General features: G+C 38.5%; 1 protein-coding gene across 4 annotated transcripts in view; it reads right to left on the bottom strand.

Moving 5' to 3' along the window:
* LOC131043753 (endoribonuclease YBEY, chloroplastic) overlaps positions 1-20,686 on the bottom strand; it is a 178,448-nt gene extending 157,762 nt beyond the window's left edge. For 3 of the 4 annotated variants that reach the window (XM_057976986.2, XM_057977010.2, XM_057977016.2), the window contains exon 1: positions 20,244-20,686. In XM_057976986.2, the coding sequence (XP_057832969.2) occupies positions 20,244-20,636 (393 nt within the window). In that variant the 5' untranslated portion in view covers positions 20,637-20,686. The remainder of the gene's footprint in view (positions 1-20,243) is intronic. The other variant, XM_057977004.2, reaches the window with a different exon arrangement.
* Between the last annotated feature and the right edge of the window lie 988 nt (positions 20,687-21,674).

Genomic DNA, 21,674 nt, shown 5'->3' with positions numbered 1-21,674 from the left:
TTGAAAAACTAGTTTTGAAAAGATGTATAACAGTAAAAGAATTACATTTCAAATGAAACTATAGGAAATTTGAAATACTAAATCTAAATACCAAGATTTCTTCAATGCTAATTGCTAATTGCTAAATAAAATTTGACAGATGAAATTGTCAAATTGGAGATTTCTATCATATCAAAAAAGGTAAATATGAATATTTGATGCCATTGCAAAGTCTATAAAGATGATTACATGATTCATCATTACAATGAGTAGCCAAATACAAATACTAATAGCAATAGCATTACAAAAGAGACTAGAGTCAAAGACAAAATGACAAAACTCAAAATGTAGCTAATGGAGGCCTCTAATCATCTTCGAACTCCTACTCACTAGAATTGCAGGACTCCTGAAGATCAAGATCCCTCAAGCTCACACCAACCAGCCCTGCATCTGAAGTGGTACAATCATCCTCATCAATCTGTGAAGGCTCCTCTGGCTCTACATCCCATCGTGTTGCTGGACTGTCCTTGTACAAAAGTGTCTTGCGGTCCATGAGACACAAAGCACTATGTATAGCCACAAGCTTCTCTACTCTCTTAGAGGTAAGTTTGCTCCTCTTGAGAGAGTGGATGAAGCTATATGTAGACCAGTTCCTCTCAACAACTGAAGAACTAGTAACCTGGGTTAGCAAATGGATGGCAAGAGTGGTGGTCAAAGATTTCGAGCCATAACAATTCCACCACAAAAGTAGGTCCTCCTGTGCCATACTTTCTATATCCATCTTTGCCGCATCTGAATAACCTCTAAGAGTGGCAAATCTTCCCCACTCAGTACGAATTGTGTCGGCATCTCTGGAATCAAACATCTTCTCTATGCACCTAAAGAAACCCACCTTCACCTCATCATCCTGAATCGGTGTCACTCTACCCAGTCTAGCCTTGTACCACTTAGGATTCAAGGCAAAGGCAGCCATATGCAAAGGATTGTTCAACTTGTCCCATTTGCATTGAATGATAGGCCGGATTTGCTCATTGTAGAATGCTAGAGAGGGGTCCTTCACTCACACAGCAGCCCTCATCTAGTCAAACATAGAATCAATGCACTCATACACCTCTCCAAGGTTAGGTGCATCCCCATCCCCATATCTGATCACCTAAAATACTGGAGAAATGATGGAGACAATGTATTTCGCATCAGTCCAAAACACATCACTCTTCACTATCTCCTTCACCTTTCTCCCCTGCTCTATTTTGGCCTCACCCCACCTATTCCACTCATTAGTCATATCCAAGAGTTGCAATGCCTCGTGCAACTCAATCATTCTCTCCAAGAGAATGAAATAAGATGCGTATCTGTTCTCAACTGGTTTCAAGAACTCCTTCGCGAAGGTCTTGAAGAGTGCATGTGAAGTGTGGTGGTTGCAAATAAATATTTGCACATCTCTCGCATCCGTGAGCACTCCTCTAATCAAGTCAATCTTCCCCATGTCCTTGAGTGCATTGTTCATGGCATGCACACAACATGGGGTCCACCAAATGTGTCTATAGACTGCCTCAATGAGTCTCGCTACTACTCTACACACATGGGTTGCATCTGTCGCTACTTGGACCACATTTTGTGGCCCAACCTCCTCAATAGCCTCCCCGAGATCCTGAAACTGAAAATCAGCATCTTTGTGATGCCCTATACAATCAATTGCTCTAAGGAAGTATGGGCCTTCTGCACATGTGACCATGATGTTGATGAGTGGACGATGGCTAATGTCCGTCCACCCATCCATAACTATGTTGCACCCTGATGCCACCCAACATGCCTTCATCTTCTCCATCAAAATATTGATCTTGGAATAGCATTTATCCAAGATCGAGGTCCTCATTTTTGTCTCACCTAGTGGCACATAAGATGTTCCTCCCTTCGCCACCATAGCCATCATCTCCCTATAATAAGGAGACCGTGTAACATGAAATGGAATGCCATTGGAAGAAGAACTTGCCAATGGATTCATCTATCTCATCTCTTAGTTGCACATTAAACATATCAACAATGGGGTTACTATGTGGTGTCTACAACCTATGTTTCCCTACCGTGGAGGCACTAGAAGTGGAAGTGGATGGAGATCCAAACATCGTTCCTCTCGTCTGCGAAGCATGAGAAGTATGTGGCGGATTCTGGTTGTGCTGAACGGCTGCCCTAGCAGACAAAGTAGTAAGCATTGAAATATTTGTCTCATTTGAAACCCCCCAAAGCCTGTTAAACTCAATTCTATACTTTATATTTTTAGCTTCCTCCAAAAACTTACAATGTCCCACACCTTTTCCTATCCAAAAAAGAAAGTGTGCATTCACCCTACTAATGCTACCAAACCATTCAGTATCACAAATGTTGCACTTCCACTTCCTTGTGTTGGGACTCATAAAATTTGAGTCAAGTTTTGAGGCCCACTATGAAATTTTGCTATTTCATTCTCAGAAAGACCACCTAATCTCATCCGGAGTGGCCTAGTTAGAGAGAGTGTAAAATGGAGCCAGTTAATTATCAAAGGGTAAGGCTTGGGACTTGTTGTACACCTTTCATTTGGCCTATGAAGTGGTTTGCAACTCTCAGAATTCAGTTTGGATCAATTTATCAGGTACCCATTTCAAGGGGTGAGTTGAAAGTCCATGTTAGGTGCAAATGCAAGATTTTATTAAGTAGCCTACTTTGAGCGCCTATAACTTTTGCCCAGTTGATCGTCATGTTGAAATTCAAAGTGCACTGAATTCTATGCATATAGGTGAGTCCACAAGCTAAGTTTTAGGTCTTTATGAATCCGTTTGATCAGTTTTCCAAGATGATCTCTTGAGCCACTTCATTCAATTTTCTGCATTTTCATTGCTACATCTTTTTAAGTGGCCATTTTCATGAACCCACCATTTGCACCCTGTCAGCTTCCCAGTCGAACTGAGCATTCTAAGTTTTGATCTGTACTTCAAGGTATCTATGCCTCAAATTTGGGGGTCTACGGAGATCGTTTGATATTTTTAAGAAAGGCACTTTGAGTTCCCTGCGCATTGGTTTTATCAGGTTCATAGTGCTGACAGAGCCAGTTGGTCATCTTTGACCATTAATATTTCTTCACTCAGGATTCGTCTTGAGAAACCGCTTGGCAGAGTTCATGTTTGTATATCAGAGTACAAGTCTGTCAGTTTGCGAAGTCCAGAAAGGTGTTTTGACCAGTTTGAAAAATACGTCTTTGGGATTAAATGCGAAAATGTGGCGCGAGTGCCTGAAAGTTGCAAAACTCCGTTTAATGATCATAAAACTATGCCAATCAATCCCAGAGTTATGTTTAAGATTCCCAAGGCATTTCGAAGGTCAGTTGCATGAAAACGAAAAAAAAATTTAGTCAAGCCCACTTTGGGGCCAGATCTGGCTTATACCGGTGTATAAATTTTATGGTGAAATGGTCTTAATTCACAGTAATGCATATCAATACCAGCAAATGTACTTGGCAACTTGGCTTAGTGAGAGGCGACTTCATTTTACTTGTCGTCTATGGATTGATGGACATATATTTGAAATGAAAATGTATAAGTCATTATTCAGAGAAGGTATTAAGAAACTTTCAGGCAAATGAGTGGAAAATGTTAAAATGGCTCAAAACTTCAAAGCAAATGCAAGCATCCTCCCCGAAAGTGGTGTTGAAAAGAGGGCAACATAAATTGCAAGCAAATTTGCAATTGGCAGCGTGGAGTTGGGAGGCATTTAAACTTCAGCAAGATGCAATTATCAGGTGTAAAGTCCAATCTCCACGACCTCTGCCAAAATCCTTCTTTCACATGGCTTGGTGTGTTGAAAGGGCTGAAGTAAATGCCAAAATTTTCAAAAAACAAATGAAATGGGGCTGTATGGAGTGGACACCTTCAAGTTTAATAAACTCCAACCAAATGCATTGGCTGGTGTAGACTGATTTTTCCCTGTGTGGAGTGGAGTATGGTAAAGTTTTTTAAAAAACTTCAGCAACATGCACATTGGCAACCTATGGGCAGGCTCAAAGCTAAAATCATCCCCTGTGTGCCAGCCAAGAGGTGGATGTGAGGAGGGCATGTGAGATTTTCAAACAAATGCAAATGGCGTTAAAGCCAATCCCCTCCTCTACGTGGCATTGAGTGGGCAGTAGAAACTTTCTACAAGTGCCATTGACAGGTGTAAAGCAATGTCCAAAGCCCCCCATGTGGCGTGGTTTGGAAAGTTTAAACTTTCATGCAAATGCCTTTGGCAGGTGTAAATTGCCAGCATCCTTCACGTCTGGTGGTGCAGAACGTGGGTGCTGGAAGGGGTTTTAAATTTTTGTGAATGCTTTTGGCAGGTGTAAAGCTTGGTTCCACACCCACTGCCAGCATCCTCCCTTCACATGCCAGTGAGAAATGTAAAAGGCTCAGAAAATAAAACAAATGCAAAGCCCAAATCCACGACTTCTGCCAGCAGTCCATCCCCTGCGATTTGCAAATGAAATGGCATTAAAATATTCAAGAAAATCCTCCCTTCTGTGTGGTACGGTGGCATCTAGGGAGTGTAACTCGGAAAATCTTCAAACAAATGCAGTTTGCTGACAAAGGCGCCATTAAAACCTTCAGAAAGAGGTAAAACCAGGTAAAGCCATTATCCCACATTGCCTGGGTGTTGAAGAATTTTGGTATTTAAAAGTAAAGGCACACACAATCATAGTGTCAAAGCCTTGAAGGCTTTTGACGCAAGGTGCCGGTTGGGCGCCCATTGGACCCCGCGCACGCGCGCGAATACCGAGGAGAGGAGGCTAGCTGGCGACCAAGCAGACCCCACGTGTGCACGGTTCCTAAGGTAGGCGGGTTTTGCAAAGAAAGAACCGATTAACAAGTGAGCAAGTTCAGAGATGATCAACGACTAGCGCTATTTCGCGAAGCGAAGATGCACGCCAGTTACCCTTCGTGAAATGGCGAAAAGATTAACGAGTGAGCAAGTTCCATGGTGATCTACAGCTAGCGCTGTTTCGCGAAGCGAAGATGCACGCCAGTTACCCTTCGCAAAATGGTGAAAGATGATGTGGCAGGTCCAAGTGGCAGTCCAGCTGGCGGGTCCGAGTGAAGTGGCAGACAGGTGGCGGTCCACGAGGAGGTGATGTGGCAGACAAGTGGCGGATCAGTGAGGTGTCATCCCAGTGGACCCCATGAGCGAATCCCAGATCGCCACATGGCAGGGCACAGGCCAAAGATCAGGCAAAAAATTAAAATTAAATAGTAAAGTCCAGACTATTGGAAAAAATGCAAAAATTTAAATGATGGATCCATTTGAGTGATTAATTTGCCTGAGGAGTTATTTTTGCCCAAAATAGCAAGTATCATATACTGTTCGAAAGCTCTCGGGACGAGGAATCCATTCATGTAGTTTGTTTCAACAAACATGAGATATTTTGAGAGCAATTTCCACGGGAAAAAGAGGAGATATTTTTGCAGTTAGGGAAATGGGGACACATGGCAACTTCTGATGCATTCAGTTTTTTTCCCCCCTCCTTCATATTCCCAATTCTTCTCATTTGTAAGCGTTCCCAGTTTTTTGAATTTTTCTCCAAGGGAGAAATCCGAAATTGCAGGTTCCAATTTTATGCATTTTGATTTTCTTGGTTGTAATGGTTGATGTTCTTGTTCTTCTGTCATTGATTAGATACATTTAGCTGTAAATTCTTAGTTGCAGGTCATATATATGTAAGGCATATATACATTTCCATTGGATTGTCTTCAGGCATTCTTAAATTTCAGTAAATTCAGTCTTCAAGGGAGTTTGAATTTATCCTCTCAAAGGGAGAGTGTAGTTCATGTTCTTAGGCATCTTTTACAGAAGGGATTTAAATTCTTTGAGCAGAAATTGGGGATTTGGGTTAATGTTTGGATATGTATGATCCTTTGATGAATTTAGAATGTGTTAATGCCAGGCATTAATACAGGGAAATCTTTTCAATGAATTTGATATGCAACTTGGATTCTATTTGTGGTTATTTGTATTGACTCTATGCCCAGGATGAGGCACTGATCTGTTATAGCTAGAGGTCATTTGCATCAATTTAAAATCAAATCAGAATATAATATCTTTTCTTTTTGTTTTGTGGTAATGTCCCACCTATCTCAAGCTCCAATGTAGTTGAGAGTCAATGTGAATGTAGCTAGTTTGCAGTACTTACCTTATTGTTGAGCTATATTTGAGATTTCTGCTTTAATGGTGATGTTGTGTATGAGTTTAGACTGTATTTGAAGTGCATCACAGGTAAACCCACCTAGGCCTTGCAGAGCCTGAAGAGAAGAAGGATTAAATATCCTTGTTAAGTTGGTCCAGTTAGTCTTTTGAAATCATAGTTGAGGTTGGCTACCTTTCAAAATTTGGTTGTAGATTATACTGGTTGTTGATTTTGTTGTTTAGCATAAAAAGGAGCCAACAAAAATAGCGACTCTATTGGGGAAGTTGAATAGAAACTGCATAATTTCATCCAGTTAGTCTGTCCATTGTATATGCACAGAGTTGAAAGTAATTTTATGATGAAAAGAGTGTTCCTTGTTCTGGATCTGTAGAATGATATGTTATTTCATGTCATATTTTATGAAGAAGTAACAGTAAATTCGTGTTACTGAGTTGTGAGCAAGTCCTTGTAGTTGTATGCAAATTTTCCCCAATTCCTTATTGGATGGCGACTCCATGGTTCATACTAGTGCTGAATGTCTATGCAATTAGTATTGCATAAGGTTTTTATGGTTCTATATATAGTGCAGAGATATGGGTTATCACTGCTAATGCAGATTTACACATAAATTCTTCATCATAGAAGTTTGATAAGAAAGTGCAGTACAAAGATACACATAGATTTGGTGTTAATTTCCCAAATCCATATGTTTGTGGCCTGGAAGAGTGTTTATTGCAGCAGATTTGAAGAAGGGTAAGTAATGAATTGCAAGAGAACAACTCTTTGTTGTTCAAAATTGTTCCTCTATGCAAGAGGTGGCGACTTTGAGGTAAAAGATCGTGCTGAAAGTTGAAGTTAATCTTCAGATCTACAAGAGTTTATGGCTACAAATTATCCAGGTACAGTCAGATATTTCAATACTTTAAACGTATTTTGGGGTATTTGAAAAGAGCAAAATAGTTTCCCTATTTAGTGTTTTCTACTTGTTGAAAGGGAAGAAGATTAAATATATTTGCATATTCAAAGTGTTGTAAGTTTCAATTTTATATGTTTTCCGGTGATATGCAAATATCCATGAGCTTTATGTCAAAAAGTGAAGAAGATAAATCTGTAACTTGACATAGTAAGTTGTTGAATTTTTGTGTGGGGTTGTGTATGAAGTTTGAGAAGTCACAATGTGCAGTCAATTATTTCAGCCCCAATTTTATTCACATATGACCATGTCCAGTAAACTAGAACAACCATGTAATAGGAAAAGTTTCAGTATGAAGTATTATGCTGCTCTAAATTTCAAAGATATCCCGGGTTACCCAAATCCCATACCCACAGAAATTAGAAAGCATTTGCCAATATTCAGTGGGAAGAAATCAGAATCAGCATGTCAACATTTGAAAAGATTTTCAGACTTGATGGGAGAATTTGAAATTTGTCAAGAAGGCATGTGCATGAAATTATTTGTCCAGTCATTGAAAGAGGATGCAAGGGATTGGTTCTCTTTCTTGCCAGCAAATTGAATTTCCTCATGGAATGAATTAACAGCTGACTTTATGGACCAATTTGCTGAAAAGGTGAATGATTATGACATGCTGAGAGGATTCATGGACATGCAAATCAAAGAGGATGAATTGGTCCTGGCATTTAATATCAAGTTTTCACAAACATTGTCTAAAATTTCCAGCAAGTATAAGTTCGATGATAAAGTATGTTTGGAAATTTATATGAGTGTTTTCTACAAGAAGATGGGTTTCCTATTAAGAGACAAGGAACCCAAAACTTTGCATGAAGCTTTTAACACAGCTAGGGACATTGAAAACAATTTAAAATTTGGGATCTCAAAGAGATTTTCGTCTGCTACTGTTTCTTGTCAAAACACCTTCAATGGTGAAAGTAAATGTGAAGTTAGGCAAAACATTCCTTGTCAAGATATAGATATATATGAAGGATATGCACCATTTGATTTATATGTCGGTTATGCTGATTATGTGGCTGCAAATTATGAAGTTAGTCATGCATCTCCCAAAGATAATGATAATGAAAATAATGATGGTGATGACTATCAATCTTTACATGTTGCTGATGTATTTGATGTTGAAATACCAAATACTGAGGGATCACCAAGTATTGCTGATTATGTGAATGATGATAATGACACAATGTGTTCAACCAAAGAAGTTGCTAATCAGCCCATGATTTTGTCACACAAGGATGTGCAATATGATGTGAATCAGGATTTGATTAAGTTTGATAAAACTGAAAATGAAATTGTGGATGATGCCAGTGGTGTTCCCACTACAAGTATACCCAGTGATGAATGTGTTTCAGAATGGAGTGGTGCTGCTGATTACGAGGACACTGAGTTCGATTTTCAGCACCTTGAAGGTATACAAATGAACAATGAAGATCAATTTCAGAAGAAGAGTGATTTTGACACAAGTTATTCATCTTCTTCTGATCAGCAAATGAATGTCAGTTATGCAGCTAAGGATACCTATGAGAGTTCTTATTATTCATCTTGTGAAGATGATCTAAGAGGAGAACAACTTATATATCTCAGTCATGAATCTGAAAATGAAAGTATTTTTGAAGATAAAAACATATGTGAAAGTGCAGATAATGTTTCATTTTCAAATTTAAATGAACCTATATTTGAATGTTTTCAAAGTTTGAAATACCATGAAGAGAATGTGAATGTTGGTGATATGCTTAACCCGGATATGGAGTTCTTTGCCTTTGGTATAAATGTTCATAGTGCTGATGTCATTAAGGAAAACGTTGAATTTTCCCCTTGTGTTGAACAAGTTTGTTATGTTGATGAAGTTCCAAACAGCAATAGCATGTCTTGTAAAAAATTACTTCATGATGAAGATAAGAGGCATGGGTTGTGTGATGATTACTTCAGACCAAAAATGGAAGTTTTTCAGGTGGATGTAAGTCTGAATGAGAAAGACTTAGCTGAGGATTTGCTTCAGCCAGGTATGCATTCTTTTCCATGAATGGGATATTGAGAATGCGGATGTATTGAGTTTGGCAAACAAGGATAATATAAAATGTGATCCGTATAGTGAAGTACCACATCTGGACCAAAATGTTTATGTTCCTTGTTTGTATCAATCAGTTATTAATGTCCCTCATTCTATGAATTTAAATGATAATAAGGCATGTGCTGAGGAGAACTACAATGTTGAGAATGAATGCTTTATTTTTGAAATTCAGCATGATGATGCCCTTGCAAAGGATAGAGTTGATTGGGATAGTGGAATGTATGACAGCTTGTGGGAAGGCCTCTATAGTGATTTGTCTCATGATTTTACTTTTGTTGAAATAGTGTGTGGCTATAAAGTTCAAAATCAGGCAAAAGGTGTGCACACCAGCTGTTGTAGTAATGAGATGAAAGAGGTTAACTCTAAGGATTATGCTCAGTTGTTATTGAAATGTGCCTTTGTTTGGATAATGATATCAGGTGATGAGAATCAGATTTTTGACAAAGGTAAATGTTGAGGAAAGTGGGGTAGTTTATGATCAGTTGTAAGTATGTTTGTTTATCTTGTATAGTCGCTTTGCTTTCAGTTGTGTGGTTTTCAATAAAGTGCCCTGCTGCTTGGGTAGAATAAGGAGGCCTGTTTTTTAGAAGAGGAGAAGTTTTTTGTTTTTGAGTGGTCTACTATACCATAGATTCTAGATTCTTGTGTCGATCTTGCAATCAACCATCCCCAGTCAGAGCCACTGTTGGGACTCATAAAATTTGAGTCAAGTTTTGAGGCCCACTATGAAATTTTGCTATTTCATTCTCAGAAAGACCACCTAATCTCATCCAGAGTGTCCTAGTTAGAGAGGGGGTAAAAGGAAGCCAGTTAATCATCAAGAGGTAAAGCTTTGAAACTTGTTGTACACCTTTCATTTGGCCTACGAAGTGTTTTGCAACTCTCAGAATTCAGTTTATATCAATTTATCAGATACCCATTTCAATGGGTGAGCTGAGAGTCTATCTTAGGTACAAATGCAGATTTTATTAAGTAGCCTACTTTAAGCGCCTATAACTTTTGACCAGTTGATCGTCATGTTGAAATTCAAAGTGCACTGAATTCTATGCATATAGGTGTGCCTCCATGCCAAGTTTCAGGTCTTTATGAATCCGTTTGATCAGTTTGCCAAAAGGGTTTCTTGAGCCACTTTATTCAGTTTTCTACATTTTCATTGCTACATCAGTTAAAGTGGTTATTTTCATGAGCGCACTATTTGCATCCTATCAGTTTCCCAGTCGAACTGAGCATTCTAAGGTCTTCTTTGTACTTCAAGGTAATTATGCCCCGGATTTGGGGGTCTACGGAGATCGTTTGATATTTTTAAGAAAGGCATTTTGAGTTCCCTGCGCATTGGTTTTATCAGGTTCACAGTGTTGACAAAGCCATTTGGTCATCTTTGACCATTAATATTTCTTCACTTGGGATTCGTCTTGAGAAACGGCTTGGCAGAGTTAACGTTTGTATATCAAAGTACACGCCTGTCAGTTGGTGAAGTCCAGAAAGGTGTTTTGACTAGTTTGAAAATTACATCTTTGGGATTAAATGCGAAAATGTGGCGCATGCGCCTCAAAGTTGCGAAACTCAGTTTGATGATCAGAAAATGGTGTCGATCGACTCCAAAGGTATGTTCAAGGTGCCTAAGGCATTTCAAAGTCAGTTGCATGAAAACGAAATTTTTTTTAGTCGGACCCACTTTGGGGCCCGATCTGGCTCATGCCCTTGCAGTGTTAATTTTAAAGGCAAAGTGTTCTTCATGCAAGCTAATGCATATCAGTGCCAGCTTGGTCCACATCATGATCCTTTTTGTTTTGGTTGGTATGGCTAGACAAAACAGAGAAAGATTTCTTCGCCAGTGGGACAGTGAGAGGCGACTTCATTTTATTTGTTGTATATGGATCGATGGACATATAGCTGAAATGCTAGTGTGTAAGCCATTATTAGTTGGAGACAGGAATGTTTGGTTTTATTAAGCCAAGTATATCTTATAATGCAATTGGCATGTGAAATGCCAAAACCAGCGCAGGGTAAATGGAATTTGTTTTGAAAAGGCCTTTTGAAACATTCAGCCAAATGTATTTTGGCAGCTAGAGCAGGTCGCGAAATAGATTGGGGTGAGTGGTAAAAGCAAGTTGTGGTTTAAGAAGGTTCCAAGCATATGCAATTGGCATGAAGCCAAATTTCCCTGGCATGGCGTGGTCTTCCCTCTTTGTATGGCATTACACCAAATTCCCTCTGCGTGGGGGTGGGGGTTTTGAAGTCTTCAAGCAAATTCAATTGGCAGGGCCTGCGCTGGATGGAGAGTCTCAGAAGCTTTAAAGCAAATGCAAATAGCAGTTGTGGAAACATTCAAACAAATGCATTGCCAATGAAAAATAAAAAAGGTCGTAGAACCCTCCAAAGCAACTACAATTGGTAGGCGTGTTGCCAATATCCTCCCTGTTGTGCAAACTTTTAACCAAATGCAAATGTGGCGTGATGGCTAGAGGAGAGGCAGAGAAACTCCAAAGTAATGCCAAGCTCTTCCCACGCGTGGCTGAAAGGAGAGGCATTTTATGAGCTTTCAAACAAATTGCAATTGCCGGGTGTAATTCCACTCTTCCCTGCTGTGAGCTATGCATTGGCTGGTGTAAAGCTAAATCCGCAACATTTGCTAGTCCACCCCCTGCCGTGAGCCTGATAAGGGAGAAGGCTTAAGTAATTTTTTCTGCAATGCGTGGAGTGAAATATAGAGTTGAAAACATTGGAAACCTTCAAAGCAAAATGCAATTGGAAGGTGCAGACCCAAACCCACGGCCTCTGCTAATGTCCTCCCTGTCGTGGTGTTGAAAGGGGGTTTGAAAATGTTTCAAAGCAAATGCAATAGCAGGTGTAAATTTCCAGTTTTCTCCTGTGGCGCACCATGGAATAGAAATGGGCAACGGCATTTAATAAACTTCAGCAAAATGCCATTGGTGCCATTAAAACTCTCAGAAAATGCACAGCTCCAAGCTAAGAGTATTATCCCACATTGGCTAGGCGTGGGGACATTTTGATATTTAAAAGTAAGAACAAACACAACCATAGTGTCAAAGCCTTGAAGGCTTTTGACACAAGGTGCTGGCTAACGCCCAGTGGACCCCACGCGCGTGTGCGCGAATCCCGAGGCAAGGAGGCTAGTTGGCGACCAGGTGAACCCCACGTATGCACGGTTCCCGAGGTAGGCTGGTTTTGCAGAGAAAGAAAAGATTAACAAGTGAGCAAGTTCAGAGATGATCGACGACTGGCGTTGTTTCGCGAAGCGAAGATGCACGCCAGTTACCCTTCGCGAAATGGCGAAAAGATTAACGAGTGAGCAAGATTCATGGTGATCTACGGTTGGCGTTGTTTTGCATTGCGAAGATGCGCAAAGTTTACTCTTCGCGAAACAGCAAAAGATGAGCTGGCAAGTCTGGGTGGCAGGTGAACTGGCGGGTCCCGCTGACGTGGCCGACAAGTGGCAGATAGATGGCAGTCCGCAAGCCGGTGAGATGGATGCTGAGGTGGCAGGTCCAAGTGGTGGACCAGTGGAGCATGAGCGAATCGCAGGTCGCCACGTGGCAGGACGCAGGTTGCAAAATGGAGAAAAATTAAAGTTAAATGATATAGTTTCAACTATAGTGTAAAATCGAAAATTTAAATGATGGTGGCCTGCATTCAAGATTATTTCGTCCAAGGGTTAATTTTTGCCCAAATATTGAAGTATTATATATCACCAGAAAGCTCTCGGAACAAGGAATCCAGTCATGCAGTTAGTTTTAACAAACATGAGATATTTTGAGAGCAGTTTCCACGGGAAGGAAAGGAGATATTTTTCAGTTTGGAAAAAAGGGACATTTGGCAATCTCTGGTGCATTCTGGTTTTTTCCCCCCTCCTTCATATTCTCATTTCTTCTCATTTGTAAGGGTTCCAGAAATTTGGAGAAAGGCTCCAGATTTTCATGGTTTCCAATTCTGAGTTTTCTTCAAAATTGTACAAGGCAATGTCCTTTTCCAAAGAATAGAGTACGATTCATGCTATAGGTGTTTCTAATTGCAGGTTTTTTATGTAAGGCATGCATAAATTCACACAGAATTTGTCTTTGAAGTGTACTTTCATTTTATTCAAATCAGATCCTTAAGGAGGATCAAGTTTGTCATGAGCAGCTATGTCTGTGAGTGTAGTGTTTGCTTGTAGGTAATCCTTCAAGGAAGATTTTAAACTCTGTGAGCAAATATTAATAAAATAGGGTTCATGTTCTGGATTTGATATTTTCTGTGAATGAGCTGAGTAATGCATTTATGTAAGGCATTAAATGCAAGAATACTTAAGGATGAAGATGGATCTGCAGTATAAGTTTTCATCTATAGTTTGATGTGTGATTTTGTTGCCCTTGGATAAGGCACTGATCTTGCAATTAAAGGGATTCTCAAACAATTTAAAATCCAATTAGAATATCTTTATTTTATGTTCTGTTTGAAATGTTTCATCTATCTCATGCTCAAAACATAGCTGAGTTGTATGTGTAGATCTAGCGCATCTGCAGTAACCTACTTGTTGTTGAGCCCTGGTGAGATCTATCTGCTTCTGTTGATGTTGTCATAGGTGTGTAATGGGTTTAATTTTAAGCATTCAAAGGTATACCTGCCTAGGTTTTGCAGAGCCTGAAGAGTAGAAGGATTTAGATCCTTGTTATGTTGTCCAAGTCCTGAGGTTCTTCATAGATTGAATTGGCTATTCCATAGATTAATTGCAGGTGAACTTGGGTTAACCAGTTTTGGTGAACAACACCTTGTTCCCCCACTTGAATGTGATGTGCCTTGTACTGATATTCTTGAAGAAAATTGTTTGAGATGAGACTTGGGATCAAAAGGACCCCTAGCATATGGTGCCAGCAACTCTGAAGGGCAACCTGTACTAGCTGATGCACTCTCCATAGAACTAGATTGGGCTCCAGGATCAGCCTCATGGTCACCCCCCTCATTTTCAGGTTCAAATTCTGAATCATTCTCACTACGAGAATGGATTTCCATCTCATCCTCACTCATGTCTTGGGAGCTCATTGTGAAATTGACACTGCATTTCACAAAATAAAAATAAAAATAAAATCAACCTAGTTTAACAAATAAATTTATTTTTCTATTCATCTCAAAATGACAAAATCAGATTTGATGTTGAATCTTGAGGGCAAAATGATGAATGCCCTCAAGATTCAACATCAAACTTTATCATTTTTATTCTAATTTTTCATTAAAAAAAATCATAAATTGTAAATTTTATTTTCAAAATTGAAATTTCAAATTTGTTTTTCAAGGTGACTTCAAAGTGTTAATACAACTTGCTCAATTAACATATCAAGGTGTTTCCACTCACTCTCAGCAAACTTACCAACCTCAAGCAACATCATCCTTCAAAACATCAAGTATTCACCTCAATCAGCATTGATCTCACCAAGTATAAGGATCTGTTCATCCTGATCAGGCTTTTGACAGCCAACTGGAAATGCTCCCAAGGTAGTCGGACTTTTGGAGGGTCACAGGAAGTGGTGATGAAGCAAGTTGTGGATTTGGGGGTCACTAGAAGTGACTTAATTTGTCCCTTTTTGCTGCTTCTATCACTTACTTCATCCATTTCAAGAGTTCTTCCCTCATCTTATAGAAGTAACCTCATCATCAACAAGGTCTATTCATAATTGCTTATACTCTGACTACCCTCTCATCAAGCATTTCACTTTGTCCGACAATTCTCCACTATTAGACTCAAGATTTCTATCTTTGATCTTGAAGGCCACATGATGATGATGATCAAATGAAATGATCATCACAAATCGTTCATTGCCAAGGGCTTGAGAGCTAACTAACTCCATTCCATTCAACCTAAAGGATCGTGCTGCTACCAAACTGCCTAAGACCTAGGACTGCAAGCAAAAGAGGAGGTCCCCATTTGCGATGGGGTGATGTGTGAAATGGTCACAACAGTATGGACAGGTGTTCCTGAAAACCTTGGGCCTATTTGTGGAGGTGGTTTCCTAGCGCCCTAACAAGTAATACCCCATCCTTTATTAGGATTGATGATTAGGAAGGAGTAAGGATTGGGGGCTAAAATATGGTAATTATCACTTGTATTATCAGTATTAATTGTTCCTTTGTATTAATAATCTAATTTAAGGCATAATGATGTATAATGATGTATATTAATTACTGGGAAACAGGCAGCCTCCTAGTAGGGGACATTACATGGAAGGAAAAGGAATAAGTTGATATCACCTACCAAAATCAGATTGCAATGTTTGCATTCCTTAATGTGGGAAAAATATGGAAGGCCAACATTGTCTCTTATTGTCTTTTATTGTCTTTTACTCTATCCACTTCATCATGTGGTTCTTCAAGTGGATCTTCTTGTAGCATCTAAGTGCCCAGCATTCTTGCTAAGTAGCTTCCTAGATGGCTTATTCCTAGATCTCCTATTCAAATAGTAATTCAAATTGAATGTATATTTCCTTATCAGAAATAAAAGTATCAAATTTGTTTGAATTCTCCAGGAGGTTTGAGTTGGTGGATGTGGGAAAAAATGGACAGCCAACATTGTCTTTTACTCTATCCAATTCATCATGTGGTGCTTCAAGCAGGTCTTCTTGTAGCACCTAAGTGCCCAACATTCTTCCTAAGGAGCTTCCCAGATAGCTTATTCCTAGATCTCCTATTTAAATACTAATTCAAATTAAATGTATCTTTCCTTGTCAGAAATAAGAGTATCAAACTTGTTTGACTTCTCAAGGAGGTTTGAGCTGATGTATGTGGGAAAAGATGGTGAGAGAACATTGTCTTTTATTGCCTTTTACTCTATCCACTTCATCATGTGGCACTCCAAGCAGGTCTTCTTGTGGATTCTACCTAAGCAGCTTCCTAGATCTCCTCTTCAAATAATAATTCAAATTAAATGTATTTTTCCTTGATAGAAATAAGAGTATCAATTTTGTTTGACTTCTCAAGGGAGTTTGAGCTTGTGGATCTAGATTTTCTGCTCCTAGATCCTCTATTCTTCTTTTTGTTTTGAACTTCTTTAAATCCATTAGTACCGGGAAAATCCATTCTAGTTTGAGGTTCTTAATTGAGTGGGAAATCCCTAGAGAAATGGCTGCATTCATGAAACGATAGACATTTGAAAGGCGATGTTCATAGTTCAACGCTTGAGTATGTATCCAATCCAAAACCTTAATGCCAATAGGCTATAAGAGATTTGGGAGTGATTCATTCAAGAAATTTCCCAATTTTATTATCTACAAATTCTAAGAAGGGTTTATTCCAAAGATGCAATGAAAGAAAAGGGAGCCTTACAAAAACTAAACTTCCTCAAGCACATTCACTTGTAGGTTGAAGTGAGCATACTAGAAGTTCAAGAACAACGCACAAGATCCCATAAGCCAGCGACTGCCTTGAAAGATGGCATCTCACTCCTCTTTGGATTGAAGGATAATTGCAAAATACCCACAACCACACAACAACAATTCTTATGCAACAATCTTAGAACCCTGGACTAAGGAAATCCATTTTTCTAGGGCGATTGGACTCTGACAAAGCCCAACGAATTGACCAAGGCATGCTCCATTAGCATGTTAATATAATGGACGACATTTTCTGCAAAACCTCAACCATTGGAGTGGAGTCCAGCTAAAGAACAAAGACATTTGAGGTCAACACGGGAGCATATTTGCTATTATGTACATAGAATTACCATATTATAATGCATTTAGGTGGATGGAGTTGCCAACATATGGAAAATGTCCGTTAAGATGGTTACATTGGGTCATGGGCAACTTGTGTAATTAATAATATTAGGTGATGAATAGGCCTTCATTGGGGTTATGGTACCCCTCCATTATATTATTTGGAGGAGCTCTATATAAAGAAGGTGAACATCATTGTAAGGATATGGGTTGAGTATGATAGTGTTAGGATCTATTGGGGATATAGCATGAAGTGGCTTCTTCTACAAGGAGTATTGTAAAATGTCATTTGAAGTAAATTTGAGATTTATTGGAAAATTAGGGTTTCCACCAAATTTGCTTCCAAGGATGAAAAAAAGCAATTTTTTTTCTAAATTATGGAGGGTTGAATAAGGATATGTTAATCCATCCATCTACATTTGGAGTCATTGGACCATTTTGAGTAAATTTTTGCAAAAAAAAAAATCATAAATTCGCTCTCCAAGCCACAAATCACAAAATTTATATGATATTTTTACATTTATGGAAAGCTTGTGAGAATTTATTACGAATCCATTATTTGTATTTTTGGTTTTGAGGCAAGCAACATTATTTTATAATAGGGGCAAACTTTGGTCAACTAGATTTGGTAGAATAGTGATCTTTTGAAAGCATTTTTTTAAAACCCTAGTTTCAATAAAGATTCCTAAATTTTATGGATGTGGAGATGGATTAGAATGGTGAAACCAATGCAAGAGAGCTTATGGTTGAAAAGTAGGGTTTGATTAATTCTTAAAAGGTGAAGCGTGTCAATGGTATATGTCATTACATAATAGCTTGCCTTTGAATGAACTAGAACAATCTTTCTTAGATAGATGAGCAACAAAAGAAAAATAGAAGAAGAAGACAAAGAAGGAGAAGGATAAGGATAAACTTTGAAGGAGGAGGAAAAGGGGATATAATTACATGTACATTAGCACCAAGCAAGTTAGATTCAATCCTTCAATTTCATGGATGTATTCAAAAGAAGAGTTACTACTTACGTAAACCCTAGCAGCAATTATAACTTCATCAATATGGAATTAGCCAAGACGCTACAAGTACAAGCAAAGCACATCAAGGACAATCAAATATCGGGTAAAGATATTCAGATTTTTTAATATTTGAAACTCTCTATGGATAAATATGTTTCTCGTTCAAGCTTTCATGCTTTGGATATGGATAGGTTGGATATTGTTTGTGGTTTTCCTTGGTTAGAATCTTTGAGAACAATAAACATCAATGTGCAAAAGAAGTTCATGAAACTTTAGTATAGGAGGGAAAAAATACAGTATAGGATATTACACATAATGAAGTTCAAACGAAAGTCAAGCAAGAGCAAGTTAAAGAAACTACTGAAGATTGTGCCAATGAATTAGAGAACAAACAAGAGGAGCAAGATGTAGATAAAAAAGAAGAGACAAGTAATTCTCTTCATGAACCAATAAAACAAGTGGCAAAAAATAGTGAAGAATCAAGAAGGTTCCAATGGTAGTAAAGGGTGCAATATATAAGCATCCACATCATTGTGAGAGACGAGAAACATGAAGGACATCATCATGAAGGCATGATGATAGAGGGAATCAACAAGCCAATCACCATGGATCTATCGGGAATCAAAGGAACAACTACAACAATCCACATCAACATACAAGTAATGGCTATCACAGCAAAAAAGGAGTTACCATGATAAAGAATGGAATCAAACGGGTGCAGCAAAATTTGGATTAAGGATGGGATCTAGGAACCATCAAGTTAAAACCAACACAAAGATTAACTAGGTACCATTAAGTTAAATTTGGAGTAGATTTGAAGTATTGCCAAAGAGGGATAGCATGTTATGTACCTAGGGCTAAGATATTATAATAAATTAGATGGAACACGATGTCGACATGTGGTACACATCTCTTAAGATAGTTATATTGGGCCATGTGGACAACTTGTGTAATTTATTGTATTAAATGATGAGTAGGCCTTCATTGGGATTATGGTACCCCTTAATTATATTATCAAAAGGAGGTCTGTATAAAGAAGGTGAATACCATTGTAAGGATGTGTGTTGAGTATGATATTATGTTTAGGATCTCTTGGAGATATTGTATAGAGTGACTCCTTCCATAGAGTATTGTACAGTGTTACTCTATCTCAAGGGTTTTTCTATTTCTACACATATTGCATATTAGGACATCTTGGCCCACAAACATCTCTTGTGCGGTATGTGATCTCTAATCTACATTACATTATTGCAATTATTATATGCGAGGATTTTATCATTTGCTTGACCCAGGGACAACATGGCAAACAGCTTTTGGCAGCAGTTTGAGCCAGAGTTTATCAATATTTGCCTGGCCAAGCAGCAATGGCAGAGATTGGAACAGAGAGAAAGCAAAGTGACAAATCAGGATTCCAAAAACCCTACCCACGATACACTGAGTTTAGCCAACAAAGCACACCAAGCAACTTTTCTTCCTGAAAATACTGAAAATCCATTTCTTAATTTCGACTTTGTCACTTTTTATAGTCCTATGAAGGGATGAGATATTTTATTACTTCCAAAACTACTCATGCTTTGTTTTTAGTTTTCTTGGATCTTTCCTCATGTTTCTCAGATTCTCTTGCCCTATTGGCCTTATCCTCCTGTACTTCTAACACCATGTCTGTTATGTGTTTAAAACTATGATAAGATGCAGTATATCTAAATTTATACCTTCTTGGTATTTAATTCACCTAAAATTAATCCCCCATCACTTAAACTAACCTCCCAATGGGTTCTTTGCATTATTTTAGGTACAATATAACAAAAACAGAAAAACAGCAATCGATTTTAATTCCAAATTCAACAATTCTGCCATTTCCAAGTGCGGAAGCTGTTTTCCCTGTCCAGACTGAGAATTTTACCGAAATTCCTGGGACCAATCAAAGTGGGAAAATTTCTAGTATCAATTAAAGTTGCAAAAGCACCCATACTGGTAAAAGTGGTTTAAAAAAGGAGACTTCTGTTTTTTATTCTAGAAAGGTCCTTTGTTAGGCCATTTCTGGGGTTCAAAATATTCAACTTATCCTGATAAGTTTAGAAACGTAAGGTTTGCAGAGCTCATAATTATTGCATTTTAATGGATAACTATTTATAGTCTTCTACAAACTTAAATTTATTTTCTTTCATAAATTTCTATTTTTATTTTTTACCTTGTTCACATTTCTTAAGGTGATGGATTACGGAGGGTCATCAGCAACGTTGGTGTAAGCAAATCAATACACAGTTTTATCCGGAAGCTTTAAAATAATGACAAGTCGAACATAAGAGAGAGCACGTACCAGGAGTTCTTCGTCTTTATAGACATTCTCGGCAAAGGCAATTCGAATGTCTAAATCCAGCTCCTTTTCAGCGGGAGGCCTCTTAAGAGCCGACCTCCTCATCCTGCGGAACCATCTGACGACGGGCAAAGATGCCATGAAGCGAGTTCCCTCGGGGCGAGGACAGCAGGGTTGGTGGTGAAGGGTGTTGGACATGATAGGTGGAAGATGAATGGAAATGGGCATGGCAGAGAATGATGGAATGTGAATGGTAGGGCTCCAGGTGGAAATGGAAATGGTAGCGCCCATTCCTCTTCCCATAAAGCGCCAGGAGCATTTGCAGATGGTATCCATGAACGCTCCACGAAAGGAGGGCGCGCTTCGTAGAAGAAAACTGCAGCGGCACGACACCATTGCCCCCTTTCAAATATGTTTCTTCTAAATGCAGAAATCAAAAGGTACGGGAGAGATAAAAGTCAAAGAGTTGATGTGGACCAAAAAAAAATCGTACCACAATGAAATATTACGCGAAAGCAAATTCAATTTCACATATGATCATAGACCCAAAAATAGAATAGAAAAAAAAAAAAAAAATTCTATTATATATGTGAACGTCTATGGGGCTAAATATTAATAGTCTATGGAATAGTTAGCGTTGTCATCATTGGCATTTGTATTTCGATTTTTTTTGTGTACAAGATGATGATGAACTCCTCTAATTTCTCAACAATCCTATCATTGAAAAGACTGTACCAAGAATCAATTGTCAAAACATTATCATAATTGTTTATGATGTCTCTATAAGCATCACACTCCAAACTGATGTCTTCCAAATTCAACTACCCCGAAAGTGCAAAAAACACACACCCTTTCTTCCCAAGTTTCTTTTGGCCTTTTCCACTGCCATGTTTCACATCAGAGTTGATGAGAGTTAGTTCTTTATTGAGCAATTGGCTCTCCCTTGGATACAAGCCTTTATGTACGCTTTTTGAGAAAGATCACATGTCAGATTGAACTCCTCAATATAATAGCTCTTTTTTCTCTCTAGCTCTTTACTCCAAGTATACGTACTAGATTTATATAACAAAAACCTTAATCTCTTTGTTGTATGTGGGGCACACATTTAAATAAATATTCCATTTACTCATCTATCTGTTGTTTCGTCTCGTCCATGTCTTCTTTCTTTTGCTCAAGTTGACACCAAAAACAAACTTAAGACATCTACTTGCTTATGTTTTCTCAACTTTTTTAAATAACCTATGAGACACATCATAACAATTGCTTCAATAGGGACTACCCCCACTTCACTTAGCAAAATATCATAATTAACCGAACTTTTGATTTCAATTTTACTTGTGATTAGGCGATTTTGTATTTTCTCAATTTGTTTCCACTTTGAAATAGAATTACTACTAGCCCACAATTCACACCTATATAGCACAACTAGGAGCA

Source organism: Cryptomeria japonica, chromosome 6, assembly GCF_030272615.1.
Source record: "Cryptomeria japonica chromosome 6, Sugi_1.0, whole genome shotgun sequence".
NCBI classification, from domain to species: Eukaryota; Viridiplantae; Streptophyta; class Pinopsida; order Cupressales; family Cupressaceae; genus Cryptomeria; species Cryptomeria japonica.
Note: the sequence above shows the minus strand (reverse complement) of the source record. Positions and strands in the feature narration are given on the sequence as shown.